The 14,533-nt window shown below is 41.5% G+C and overlaps 1 protein-coding gene across 8 annotated transcripts in view; it reads right to left on the reverse strand.

Moving 5' to 3' along the window:
* Positions 1–4,627: 4,627 nt before the first annotated feature.
* Ubr5 (ubiquitin protein ligase E3 component n-recognin 5) overlaps positions 4,628–14,533 on the reverse strand; it is a 115,433-nt gene continuing 105,527 nt past the window's right edge. For all 8 annotated transcript variants that reach the window (XM_021262742.2, XM_013074126.3, XM_013074124.3 and 5 more), the window contains 5 exons: positions 13,855–14,010; positions 13,444–13,557; positions 12,015–12,159; positions 10,245–10,330; positions 4,628–5,255 (listed from right to left, as the gene is read on the reverse strand). In XM_021262742.2, coding sequence (XP_021118401.1) covers positions 5,043–5,255; positions 10,245–10,330; positions 12,015–12,159; positions 13,444–13,557; positions 13,855–14,010 — 714 coding nt within the window. In that variant the 3' untranslated portion in view covers positions 4,628–5,042. The remainder of the gene's footprint in view (positions 5,256–10,244; positions 10,331–12,014; positions 12,160–13,443; positions 13,558–13,854; positions 14,011–14,533) is intronic.

The raw sequence follows: 14,533 nt of genomic DNA on the forward strand, positions 1-14,533 counted from the left end.
TACTAGTCCAATTATTTAAATACAGGATGACCAAAAATTGCATTTTTTCATTAATTTTTATAAGGTAACAGGAAATATAAAAACAATTTTATCAAATTTATTCAATACATGAGTTGATAGTGGCACAGTTCCTAATAGCTAAAGCTTGGAAGTAGCTCAAGCGCCCATCAACTGGAGACTGGATAAAGAAGATGTGATTTTTTTATAAAATGGAGTACTACTCAGCCATAAAGAACGAGAACCTAGAGACATTTATAGCTAAATGGATGCATATTGAGTAAATAGGACACACGTGTAAATACAGAATAGTTTCTCTAGTGTGAGAAAATGGAAGTGTAAATAAGGGTTAAAATGATTAAAATGAATAATTGATAATTTGAAATAGGAAGAAAAAGTCCAAAGGGGTAGGAGAAGTGGGAGGGGAAGGGGAAAGGAAAGAAGGGAAAGGAAAAATTATGAGAAAAGAAAAAAAATGGAAACAAAGTCTATGTAAAGAGGGAAGGGTGGAGGGGGTGAAGGGCGCACAGGGAATGGGGAAAAAATAAGAACCAAGATGCATCATGTACAGGTACAAGCACCCAGTGATAAATGTAACCGTACTGTATACCTGAAAGGTACCAATAAAAGAATTTAAGCCAAAAAAAGCTACAAAACAAGAAAACATGAGTTGACTGGTTGAAATAACACATGCCTGAGCAACACTTGAAATAGTACTCAAACTGAGTGATGCTAGGGTGAACTGTAAAAGTGGTTAAAGTTTCCCAGTTAGAAGCAATCAGACACATTCTTCAAAAGATTTAGGAAGTTGAGTTCTTTGATCCATGAAAGACGGTTACTCCTTTTAGAGTATGAAGCTATTTACATCTTTAGCAGAAGGTGGTGGCTCACATCTGGAATCCCAGCACTTTGGAGGCTGAGACATGAGAATCTCAAGTTTGAGCCCAACCTGGGCAATTTAGCAACTCCTCTAGCAACTTAGGGAGGCCCTAAATTGTCTCAAAAAAAAAAATGTTTGGGGATGTAGCTCATTGTGAGGACCTTGGGTTCCATCCCCACTGCCCTGCCCCCTTCTGTTATGTGTGCTTCTCATTTTAAGACATTTGGACTTAAAGGTAAGTACCATGGTTGGCTTTAGAAAATTCCCGGATCTTCAGTTCTAATTATTATCCTTAGGAAATGTTACTGAAGGACAAAAATAATTGTTTTTTGGTACTGGGGATGGAACTTGGGTCCTTGCGCTTGCGAGGCAGGCGGCGGAACCACTGAGCTTAATTCCCAGCCCCCCAAAATAATTTTTTTTAGAAATCATTAGCAACAATATATGAATCGCTGCCTTTTCAGAGTAATGCAACAAGACTGTTACAAGAATATTTCACTATTCTGTGATGAACTCACTTATGGATAATCACCAAACCTTCTGCAAAGTAATACTGCACAGGACCGGGGATGTAGCTCAGTGGTTCCAACGCCTGCCTCACAAGTGCAAGGACCCGAGTTCCATCCCTGGTACCACAAACAAAAAACAAAACAAAATTAATAAAAGAGGCCAGAGGGCCAGGGATTTAGCTCAGTGGTTCTGCCACCTGCCTCGGAAGTGGAAGGACCTGAGTTTGATCCCTGGTACCAGAAAAATGAAAAAAATAATACTGCACAGCCCAGTGTTTTGGAATCACACGCTGCAGAATGCCTTGGGTGAAGAGAGAAACTTCATATTGCAGTCAACAGTCTTTTGGAGTTGTAAGCACAGTAACAAAATAGTTTGCTTAGGTATTTAATCCAGGGTACGTATGTGTGTGTGTGTGTGTGTGTGTGTGTGTGTGTGCGCGCGTGTGTTTTACTGGGGACTGAACCCAGGGCTTTGTACATGCTAAGCAAGCACTCTACCACCAAGCTGCATCCTAGTCCTTTTTTTTTTTTTTTGCATCCTAGTCCTTTTTGAGACAGGGTCTTGCTAAATTGCCCAGCTGGCTTTGAACTTGTGATACTCCTGCCTCAGCCTTCCAAGTATGGGCCACCATACCCTGCCAACGTATCCTTGTGAGTCACTTTATTTTCTCCTTGAGCCAGGGTAACTGTGTAGCCCAGGCTGGCCTCGAAATTGTGATCCTTCTGCATCAGCCTTCTAGGATTACAGGTGTGCACCACCACACCTGCCGAACAAGTCCCATTTTAAATAATGTCTACATTAATTGGTGTGTGAAGAATTAATCTCTACGTTCATGTCTACTTAGGTTGATGTAAATATTGACATTTCTGGTCACTACCCAGGCAGTCTATTAAAGGTACTTCAACCAGCCTATGAGGAAGACCCCAATGCCGCAGCAGGTGATGGGCAGGAGGCTTTTCCCTGAGTCTGGTGAAGGAACTTTCCCAGGGGCAGGTTTCTGTTTCCATCAAGGATGTTTCCTGGGGCAAGCTTCGGCATCACCGGGGGAGGGGGGTTTTGTCGAGAATGGAGACTTCTGGCTTCCACCAAAACTTACTGAATCCCAAAAGGGAGTGAGAAGAGTGATGCTTAAGAATCCACAGTACGAACTTGCAAATGGATCTCACCACTTCCCGAAGCGCTGGGGATCCGACTAGGACCTGTGCCTGCCAGGCAGATGCTCTGCCACTGACCCCCACGCTAGGCCACAAAGCACGAGAACACTGCCTCAGTGCTGGAGAAATCACCTTTATTTTGTGCTGTTGAGGACCTAACCCAGGGCCTTTGAGTTGACCAATATCCCTAAACCTTTTTTTTTTTTTTTTTAATAGTCTCACTAAGTTGTCCATGCTGGCCTGGAACTTGCAATCCTCCTGCTTCAGCTTTGTATTTTTAAATGCATAAAAATAATCACATCTTTAATGAGAGTAATGTTGTTTGGAAGGAAGTCCTAATAAGTGAAATCAATCTTATGAAAAACACTCTCAAGTCTGCCCAGTAGGTCCCTATACTGGGTAGTCTTAGTATGCAGATTAAAAAAGAGGAGAGAGTAGAAGCAGCAAACTTCGAAAACTCCTATTGTAGTAAAGTTCATTCTTGGTCTTCTCTTCCTAAATTTTTCCAAATCTATTATAATTAGTCACTGAACAAGACCAAAAGAGAACTTTATTTTACATGACTTTATTTTACATTTAGAACCGTTTTATGCTTTACTTTTAAAAAAAACTCTGCTTTTAATATTACTAAAAGCATTTTAACCCAAATCTTGATTTAGGAAGACTTAAGACATTTGCATTAAATATTTCATTCTTTCAATAACTATTAAAAATAAATTCACAATTAGGGTTTCAAATGTCCTAAACAGTTGTTTCTCGTGTAATACTTATCAATCCCATCATGTGCATACAGAGGTTAAGGTGATATAAATTTTGTCTTTCAAACACATGGATGTTAATCAGCTCTTAATCTAATTACTATTTCATTTATTCAGAAATAGCATTTAGACATAAAAACCAATGTCTCACTTTGACTAATTTACACATATCTAATACAGCATGTTGTTGTATAAGTTTTAAGTAATACAATGAGTTTTACTGCTATCATTCTGTTTTAAGTATGTTTAGTGTCAACAGGGCGGAGAATGTCATGTGGATTGGTCTCGGTCTCCTAAAGGAAGTTATGTAATAAAAGCATAGTGCCCTTGAACATGGGAACAATTCCGAGGCCAGAAGTCCTACATAGGGACTGAAAAAGCAAGAGAGTCTAGAGAATCTTTCTCTTCGTTTTTAACATGTAAAGTGACTAGTTTAAGTCTCAGTGAAGAAAAGTGTTCCTTATTACGCCACTGAGCAAAGCTACGAAAGCCGTAAGAGTTCAGGGATATTGGGTGCAGGCTATGTAATGGTAGTTTAGTTACAAGTTGGACTTTCCACGCCAAGTAATGGTCATGCTTCACTTCCCCCATTTTTAAAAGAAAAGGTGGCCTGGCCAGGTGCCATTTAGGGTTCTCTGCTAACTGTAAAATGTGGGCTGAGTTTCTTCTGTTTCTTACAGTCCAGGTGCATGTAAACTTTCAGTTCTTTACGTCAAAATTTTTATCCACGTAACATGTCGGTGTATTGCCCTTAGTTTAAAAATGTACTATATAAATAAAAACTATTGTTTCTTCAATGTTACTTGACATTTCTTCTGTAATTTATTTAAAAAAGTAAATGTAACAAGATACTTAAAAAAGGTTAGATACAAAAGTAGTTAAGCTGCTCATGAACATTTAAATTTTTCCAAAATGTATTTTCAATAATTATGATCTTATAAAACATTTTACAGTTATCAGAAAGTGCCCAGGCTGTTTACATAACTGAAGGCTCCCTCGGTACAAATGTCTGTTGGGGCTGAGAACGGCAGCCACCTGCTGACTGCACTGACCCAGGGACACAGCGAGGAGGAGGTGGGGAAAGCACTGTACCGGCCCCGTCGTATGCACAAAGGAGCACCCTCGCCCAAGTGAACACGTTACACGCAGAACACGGGTGACATCACTTAGTATCCTAGAGCTCGATGCAGCTGAAATAAACGCAACAGAAGTGGTCTGTGTAGGTAAAAGTGACCTCAGCTCTGAGATCTGAGTGCCAAGAACTTTTGACAAGTCCCATATACATGATATACAACTGCAGCCAACCACAAATTAAACACATAAAGAAGTTAAAATGAAAACACAGAACATACGTAATTTTTTATTTTGAAATTCCCTAACCCTCTATACAAGAACCTCTGCTGAAACACTTTCCACAAAGGCAGCAGTGAATTTTCAGAACATTTTACATTTTTTCCCCTCAGCAAAAAGATAAATCACAGTGTAAATCATGTTGTTCTGCTGTCCTCTTTGGCTGGGGTTAGACCCAGAAGTTGGTGCCTAGCAAACAGTTTTAACCAAATGTTGCTAGTGCTCCTCAGGCCTGTAAGCTATGAACTCAGCAAGGAATGTTTGCATTTAATCTCTTTAAGGTATCACCAGGGGGTATGACAGCATTTAACTTCTGTAAATTTTTATAGACAAATGGGAAAAAAATCTACAAAATTAGCTAGTAATATTACACAGCATTACACACTTTATACTCTACACAAAACCAAAATTCTTGGTCTTAATGGCAAGTAGCAATTTCTGTTTGAGAATCTGTTTAGAGGAATAGAGTGGGACGTAAAGTCGAGAAATGCAAGTGTTTGCAGTAGGAAGATGTTGGTCATCTGGAGGTCTTATTGTGATTGATGGCATGGGCTGGAAGCCTTCTTCACTTGCCGGCAATGACGGGCTTGATGTCCAAAAGTAAACCTAAACAGGAATATAAGAATTACAAGTTTGGCCTTCATGGGTTAATTCAGTCAACACATATACAGAGCTCTATTCTTACATCAGAAAACCAAAGACACATTATTTTGAACTGGGTTTTAAATGTATTTTCTTGTACTAACGAGGAGCCAGACCTTAAAGTGACTGAGGGGCGGGGGTATGCAGGCTTAACAAGTGTCACAGTAAGTGAAAAACTGTCTTGGGAGCTTGGTTTTCTCCTCTTAACATGAAACTACTTACCCAGATGTTCTCTAAGGGAAAGCACCCTACCACTGAGCTACATTCCCAGCCCCCTTTTGGTTTTTTTGAGGACAGGTCATATACTAAGTTGCCCAGGCTGACCTCGAAATTGCAGTCCTCCTACCTCAGCCTCCTAAATAGCTGGGATTACAAGCATGCACCAGGATGGCTGGCTTCTAAGTCCTTTTCTGTGGCTAAATTCCATAGAGAATCTATCAGTGGAAAATGCCAAACACTTTTAAAACAAAAAATGACAGTCCTAGGCTTGGCACACACACAGGTCATCTAAAACAGTTATTGTGCCCTTTATCTATTGGGGGGAATACTGTATTATCAATGCTACATTCTGATACAAAATAATTTCATAAATTAAAGTTTTGGGGAATATCGACTGCACGTCAAAATTCATAAAATAAACCATGTTAATATATTTTTTTATAGGGCTACTCTGTGCAATACTGAGTAAATGATGTTCAATAGATGTTGGCTTGACTTTTTTTTTTTTTTTTTTTGGTACCAGGGATCAAACTCGGGTCCCTTGCACTTGAGCAGCAGGTGGTGAAACCACTGAGCTAAATGCTGGGCCCAATGTTCAATAGATGTTAAATCCTACTTTTTAGAACCATTTACATACAAAAACCAAAGATAAACCTTCCTTGAATATTTCCTGAAACACTTGTATGAGAAACCTCATCTACAATTTTTCAGAAGGGAACAGGGAAGAGGAGGGGAAACTGTTCTAAGTATTAAGGCTTACAAAATCTTCAAAGAAGCCTGGGGTAGTGGTGCACACCTATAATCCCAGCACTCCGGAGGCTGAGGCAGGAGGATCATCTCGAGTTCCAGGCCAGTCTGGCTGCACAGTGAATTCAAGGCTGGCCTGAGCTACAAAGCAAGACCCCGTCTCAAAACACAAACAAACAACAAAGACTTCAAAGAGCTACAGAGGAGCTGGAAAACAGCTGGTCCAGCCACTTATTTTCCAGGTGAAAGGAAGCTCTAAGAATGAGTGTGGCAGGGGTACAGGACTGCATGACTGAGCCTTCAAGAAGCTGGGGAGACTTTACTAGTGAGCTGTGCTCTTCAAGAGGGACACACACTATGTAGTTCTGACCCACTAACCCCGGAAACCCTATAATTTTGCAGCGGTAATAATTCTCAGGAGAACTGTTTGGGAAAGCCCTATTATGTATGCTCTTGTGTGCTTTAAGCTCTTCGCCTTCAGCATATCAGGGGAAGATGGTCTCCCAAAACAGAAAGAGCACCAGGTGTGGTAGTGCACGCCTGTGATCCCAGAATTCAGGAGGCTGAGGCAGGAGGATCGCTGTGCGTTCAAGGCCAGCCTGGGTTACACAGTGAGTTCTTCAAGGCCAGCCTGAACTACAGTGAGACAGACCCTGTCTCTAAAAACAAAGGAAACCAAAACAGGTAAGAAGGGTAGAAGGGTGTTGCTTAAACCCTAAAAGTAAATTCTCATCAGACATTGAAAGAGTGATGCTCACAAATTAAAGCTGGTGATAGGAAATTCTGAGGCTGTTATTTAAGAAAATTTTCTTTTTTGTTTTCTATCAGTGAACAGCAATTTTTTCTTCCAGTATAAGGCAGAAACTAGAGTAAGATTTAACTTAAGTGACTGAACTGAGGATGTACACAAATTTAAAAAAATTAAAACTGGAGCCGGGGATTTAGCTCAGTGGTTTAACCGCCTGCCTTGCAAGCACAAGGACCCGAGTTCGATCCCCAGTACTGAAAAAAAAAAAACAAAAAAAAAAAACTAGGCCCATGGATTTAGCTCAGTGGTTCCGCCGCCTGCCCTGCAAGTGCAAGGACCCGAGTTAGATCCCCGTACCAAAAAAAAAAAAAAGACTCCAGAGCAATGTCTCTCCCAGAGAATTGTTTGGGCTGAGGGTTTAGCTCAGTGGTTTTGTCACCTGCTATGCAAGCGCAAGGACCTGAGTTCAATCCCCGGTACCAAAAACAAAAACAAAAACTAGAGAATAGATAAAAATAGACAAGACAGAATAGCCATGATAGGCTGTACAAAACTGATTTGGGTTTCTCTAACAAAGGTGCCCTGAATTCAAAGATTGACAGGTGAGAGAATCCAAATAAACCATTCAGGGCACCCTGAAGGCAATAGGGACAGATAGGATGTACACACTCGTGGGCACTTGTGGGCCATACAACCAGGGAAGTTAAATGCCGACCGATTTCTACATCAAACCTATCTGAGGGACAACCTAACTCCTGTTACTAGGATGACTGACTGACCCAGGCAGCAGCTAGGACCAAAGAGCAACGTGTCCCCCATCGTGGAGAAATCCCGGCAGGCCCCTGGAGTCCGGAAGACTCAGGAATGCTGAAACCAAGGATCCTGCCCTCCTAAAGAGCGCCTCCAAACCCTAGGGTAAATGGGAATCTGTAAACGTGGCTTTCCTGCACAAGTTAACCATTCCCCTCCTAAATAACAGAAGGAATACCAGAAACTGGATCATTTAAAACATTTCATCAACACTCTGGTTTAGTGTACTAAGAACTTAGGCCAGTTAGTCTGGGGAACACTGCAGGGACCCTGAGGAATGTTGAGTAGAAAGGCTCCTGCCGTACTGAGTCAGGGACGGAACGCCCTGCACGTTTCTCACGCCAGCCCAAGGCAAGCTCCCCGGAGATGAATGAGTACACTCATCTGGTCGGTCATGGGCCCACCCATGGCGGACACGGGCTCCACGGCTCAGACTCGTTCTTGCTGAGGTCAAAGTTCACATTGTCTCACTAACTCTGAGTTCCCGGGGCTCTGTGCTAGTAACAAGTAGGACTGAAATAACAGATTTAGTATCTCTTAATATGCAGGTATCAAGATGGTATTCAAAATTTTGCAGGGATTTGCCACTTGTTGCAAAGATGGAGGGTGTGCATCTCTGAGGACGGCACGTAAGCTATTCCACACCTCAGTCTACGTGCTAGACACCAGCCACCTCCCCATCTGGGGCTCCCTTTTCTGCGTTGTAGCTATCCATGGTCAGCCATGGCCCGAACATGTTAGATGGAAAATCCCAGGAACAAACAACTAATACACGGCAACTGGGTGCCATTCTCCAGGGCCATCCCTCTGTCTAACAGACTCACACGACTCACAGCTCACTGGCCAGTCACCTCGCAGGCACCTGGGGCATCCCACTGACTGCTTGTGTTAAGTAACTTTATTTCATGTAATGGCCCCAAAGCCTAAGAACAGTAATTCCTGAAATTCAGACATGCCAAACAGAAGCCATAAAATGCTTCCTTTTACACGTTCCTGACGGGGCCGTAATTCACGCCTGGCTGCAGCGCAGCTCTGAACTGAACTGAACGCACTCGCTCCCACCAGCCTGAGCCAGCTGTGGCACACACGACCGTCCCACCAGGCGGCTGGTACCGCTTCTCAGGGGTCTTTGCTCACCGTGACGCAAAAAAAGGTGGGGTTTAGCAAACCAGACGGCGTCTTATTACAGTTCCTGAAGGAAATCATGAAAAAGGTATAAAAAACTATACTACAGCTAATTTGTGGTACAGGAGTTAGAAATGCGTATTATACACCTGCAATCGGGTACTTGTGAGATTTCCATATTAAAACTGAGAGAATTAACATGGTCCCACGGCCTCAAACCACTGGCAATACATGTAAGACCATCCCCTGGGGCTCCTTGGTGGTTAGCTCTTTCCCATCAGACAATGGAATCCAAATCAGAGCCACCCAGCAGTGAGACAAAAGAATTACAGCCTCATCATGAACATGTTAAGTACTGATAAACTTCACAAATATAAATTTCTTTTAATTTAATGAAATTAATACATTTATCAATTGTAATAATTTCTAATTGGTATAAATAGTATTAACATTTCTATTTGGGCAGTAATTATTCAAATTCAAGCAACTAGATTCGGTCCATTTATACTTTTTATTAATTTTATTATTAAAAAGACCAATGAAAGTGCTTAGATCCATTTGTACCACCAGTGGTTCAAGCCACCTGACGCGACAGTCACGCATGTACCACCAGTGGTTCAAGCTGGCACAAAGTGTCAAGCAAAAACAGAAAAGCTCTTGACTTAATTAGAAAACTGTATGCTAAGGTGGCTAAGATCTTCAGTAAGATCAGTTCTATCCAGAAACTGTGAAGCAAGAAAGAGCTATGATCATTTCTTTTTTTTTTTTGGTACCAGGGCTTGAACTCGGGTCCTTGCGCTTTCGAGGCAGAGGGTGGAACCACTTAGCTAAATCCCCGGCCCCCAGATGCTAGTTTTGTTACTGGACTCCAAGCAGTACAAGTTGCAGACACAATTCATTAGTTACAGGGTTGGACATGATCGCTGGTTTCAGGCACCTACTGGGGATCTTGTAGTGCATCCCTCAAGGTTTGGGGGAAAATATCTAACATAAGCTGGTATCCTTTAGGGCTAACGACAGCGCATTAACAGCTAATACAGATTTCAAAGTTTAATAGTACTTCAGGGATTCTGTTACAGAGTAAAGGAAATGTCTTTCATTTCTGACCTTTTGCAATTTCCCTATCCTAATTAAAGTGACTATCACAAACTTAAATCTAGTCTTAGGCTATCACCTGCAGGAGTTTAAAATTGAGGACTGGGAGGAAAGTTCAGCAGTAGATGTGCGTAACACTTTTGGTTCAATTCCTAGCAATAAAAAACCCTATATTTCCTTTTACGAACTTGGCAAAGCCGTAAACTCACCAGATCTTGTCGTTCTGTCATGCTCATCTTCTCTACAATTGACCAAAACCAGCGCTTGAACTGCAAGAGCTTTTCTGCATTTTCTCCTAAAAATAAAAAACAGAAAGTGTACTGAGTTTTCAGAATACTGCTGAATGTCTTATGCAAAATGAAGCTGTTACTTAAGATTTGAGGGGTGTCTAATTCCTAATAAAGGAAATTAGGAACATTTGCATAATGCAAAACCTCTGCAGCTGACTGGCCAGTCCTGACTAAAGATGACCTCTGCTAAAGGAACAGCGGCCTCACAGCTGGCAGTCACAGGACTTTAGAGCAGGCACAGCTGGAAAACAAGATTCTTCTCAGGCCTTCACCAGTGCTTCTCTGTGAGTTTATAAATCACATGGGATCCTTAAAAATGCAGAATCTCATTCATTCACTGAATGTGAGGGTAAGGAGGGGACACCAGAGATTCTGTTTCTAGAAACCTTCCCAATGATGCCTGCGCTGCTCATTAAGCCTTAGGCAATTTCTTTAGATGGCTTGCTTTCCCCTCCTAGATTTCTGATTTAAAAATGAGACAAATTCTTATTTTATTTTTTATTTTTTGGTACCGGGGATCGAACTCGGGTCCTTGCTCTTGCACAGCAGTCAGCGAAACAACTGAGCTAAATCCCTGGCCCGACAAATTCTTTAAATATTGAAAACTTGCCCATGATGGCCCACACCTGTAATCCCAGCACTGGGGAGGCTGAGGCAGGAGGATTGCTGTGAGTTCAATACCAGCCTGAACTACACAGCAAGACCCTGTCTCAAAATATAGAAAAATTAGAAACCTACACATTAGTCAAAACTATTATAGAATAACCTACGTATTTACCCCCAAGCACAAAGAGAGAAAAAGAAAATTTACCCATATTAAATTTTCTGGCTGTATTTAAAACAAAATACAAAAGTAAAATATTGACATCTTTATGTACACAATAATTTTGGATTATAAATGTAACCCTTTCATGGAGAACTTTGTGAGCTTCCAATGTTTTACAGCATAGATACAGCTAAAATCCATTTCTACTTTCAGGGACTTTAAAAGAAGAATTGCAGAGCAAATCAAACACTGGAGATAAAGCTTGCTCTGGGAGAATTATCCCGACTTCTCCTGATTCTACATATACTTGGGTGCTGCTGTCTTTTAAAGTGATGCTGGTGCGCCTCTACAAAACAAACAGCATGCAAACAAATTCTTTATTGTTTAAGGGACATCAATCAGGGAGAACTGGTACCATTATCACATGGATTATTTTTTCTTACTCAGTATTTTTTTTGTTTGTTCTTCTGAGATGGGGTCTTGCTATGTAGCCCAGAATGGCCTTGAACTTGCAGTGATCCTCCTGCCTCAGCCTCCTGAGTGCTAGGATACAGGTGTGTACCACCAAGCCTGGCTCTTCACTAATGATTTTCTTTTGTATTTTTCTAAACCATATAATCTTTTTTTTTTTTTGGTACCGGGGATCGAACTCAGGACCTTGCATTTGCAAGGCAGGTGTGGCACCACTGAGCTAAATCCCCAGCCCTAAACCATACATTCTTTAAAATCTACAAAAATTCAGCTAATGCTAAGCCTTCAAAATATTTTGTTCAACCATACCTTTAAAAATAATATAAAAAATTTTAAATGCCCAAGTAACACTGTACTTTCCAGGTCCTGAAGCAGATCTAAGAACTAGAAACTCAGAAAATGCTGACCAAATTGTACAGTTTATTCCTTAAACATGTAAACAAATTTCCTACCTGATTCATCATTGAAAGATGTGAAGCTGATCAGCATTTGCACGTTAACTTCACCACAACCATTTACCAAAAGCCTAAAATCTTCTGCTGTTAAATCTTCTAATGAATTTTTTGGAAGTACATCTAGTAGACCTTTCCTCATTGCCTAGAGAATTTCAAAAATTTATTTTATATTACAATCCAGTACTTTACTTTCTATGTAGTATTTATTTATATTGTTAAAGCTCAACATCTAATTTTGACAGGCGTCTCTAAGAATGTTAATTCCCACTTTAAACCAGAGAGAAAAATATTAAGTTCTGTGTTTTTGAATTTCTTAATAGATTCAGAAGAGAATGGCAGAAAGTGGAAAGGCATGGGGTATACACGACAGTTCAAAGGGACACAGTGCTTTATGTGCCAGGAAACTGAAACAGCTGTGCTCACTGAGAGGAACTGCAGTCTGTCCTAGTGTTATCCTGTCTACCACCTAGGAAATGGATGTCTACCACCAACGAACCTCCCAGACTTGAATCAAAATCTAGAAGCTTACTGAAAAGTTGCCATGTGCAAAGAACTGTTTCAAGTGCTACAATGGAGAAGTAAAAATGGGTTTTTTAAAACTAGGATTTTGGGGCTGGGGATGCAGCTCAGTGGTGCAGCGCCTATCTGGCAAGCGTGAGGCCCTGCATTCAATTCCTGGGTGGGGGGGGGGTTATATTCTGGTTCTCTAGCTTTCTCAAGTGAGTGTAAAGCACACTCCCCGTCCTGCCGCCTAGGAGGACAGACACTTCCAACCCCTCTAGGCCAAAGCTTATTATCTACACACGGCCATTTCTTGGCTATGAACTGGAGTGCTTCTGCGTGCCAGAAGGGCAGTAAGCTAGTTGCCCTCCCAATCTGGCTAAATTGTGAGTAAATTCATTTTCCCACTTTTAGGGGGTTTTGTCATGCTCTTGGTTGGGGGTGGGCAGAGAGCTGGGGCCCAGATCCAGGCCTGTGACCCAGCCCACCAGTGACAGACAGTACCTTACATGCAGCAATCATTTACTCTTCACAGTCTGCAGATGTCACACAGCTAGCTAGAGGGCAGCAGGCCATGGGCCTGAACTCCGAATGTATGACTCCAGACCTGCATATCTGTCCCACACAGGGAGCAGAAATACTTAGCATCTAGCAGGTCACCGTGGTGTGGTGGTGCTGGGCCCTCCACAGTAGCCTACAGGCATCCTTTGCAAACCTGTTCACCAAAGCCACTTTCCAATGATTACATAGTTTTTCCAAGTAGTTCTAACCAACAGAAAACGAGTACTTGGTCTACACTCTCAAATTAAGGTTTAATTTACCTGGTTCATAATTTATTTTGGTCTGAAAATCTGGGTTTTTGCAGATGAGATGGATATAAGTGAGCTAGTTTACCACACGACACCACTTTCTAGAAAGCACTCACATGCAACGGCTGTTCCGCAACCACCAGCATTCTGTGCTCTGCATATTTCCGCACGTATTCATACACATTCTGGGGTGTGACCGGGATATTAACACCATTAGGAATGAGCTCAACCTGTGAAAAAGTTGGCAGTGATATTTAAAGGTGATTTTGTAAAAGCAATGATAAGTTAACAGTACACAAAGCTGTTTCCCAGAATTTTAAAATCTAAAGATGTTTCTATCTGATAAATATCTTAAGAGTTACAAACATTTTAGGCCTAAGTACAGAAATCCCTCCTCTCCGTCTCGAAGGCTCATTCTTCTTTCTGAGTGCATGCACATCCACCTCTCTGTCCTGCTTCTACACAAGCAAGCACAACAGAGGGACCCACTTCTCCTGCAGAATCCAGAGACTGTGCATTTGCCCCACCTGTCCTCCTCCCTCTTCTTTGCACAGGTCAATTGCAAATGCCAGATCCATCGCCGCAAAAACAGCATCCGCATCTGAACTCTGGGAAGCAAGGATGAGCTGCCGCAAGCTCTCATACATTACAGGGTCGAAAAAAGCAAAATCATGCCAATTGACCTAAGAAGAGAAAACAGCCGTGAGACTTGATTACGAAAAACTTCACACAATCCATTAATAAATTAAAATCTGTGATATTTTATCTAATTTGGAGGTACATTCATAGAAAATTTCCCACTAGGTATGTGCTGTTTTAAATTGGTAAAGTTTAATAAATCTTTGGCTTGGACAATTCCTTTAATTTTCAAAGTATAGAAAGTTATTTCCTGAGCCGGGGATTTAGCTCAGTGGTTTCACCGCCGGCTGCGCAAGCGCAAGGATCTGAGTTCGATCCTCCGTACCAAAAAAACAAAAACAAAACAAAACAAAAAAGACAGTTATTTCCTGAAAAAAAATGTAAAGCCAATGTAAGTGTTTCAAGTTCCCAAAACAATGTATTTGAAAAGCCAGCACCGTCTGTCCACTGAGCTCACTTCTGTGCAGCAGCCGGCTCAAAAACAGACGCACAACCTGTCTGCTCCCGACGATAATCACAAGATGCAGATTAAATCCAGATGGTAAATATGGCACTGAAACAAAGTCA

This window comes from Heterocephalus glaber, unplaced genomic scaffold (genome assembly GCF_053883595.1).
Source record: "Heterocephalus glaber isolate CG9 unplaced genomic scaffold, H.glaber_assembly_v1.0 deba00001556, whole genome shotgun sequence".
In the NCBI taxonomy this organism is placed as follows: Eukaryota; Metazoa; Chordata; class Mammalia; order Rodentia; family Bathyergidae; genus Heterocephalus; species Heterocephalus glaber.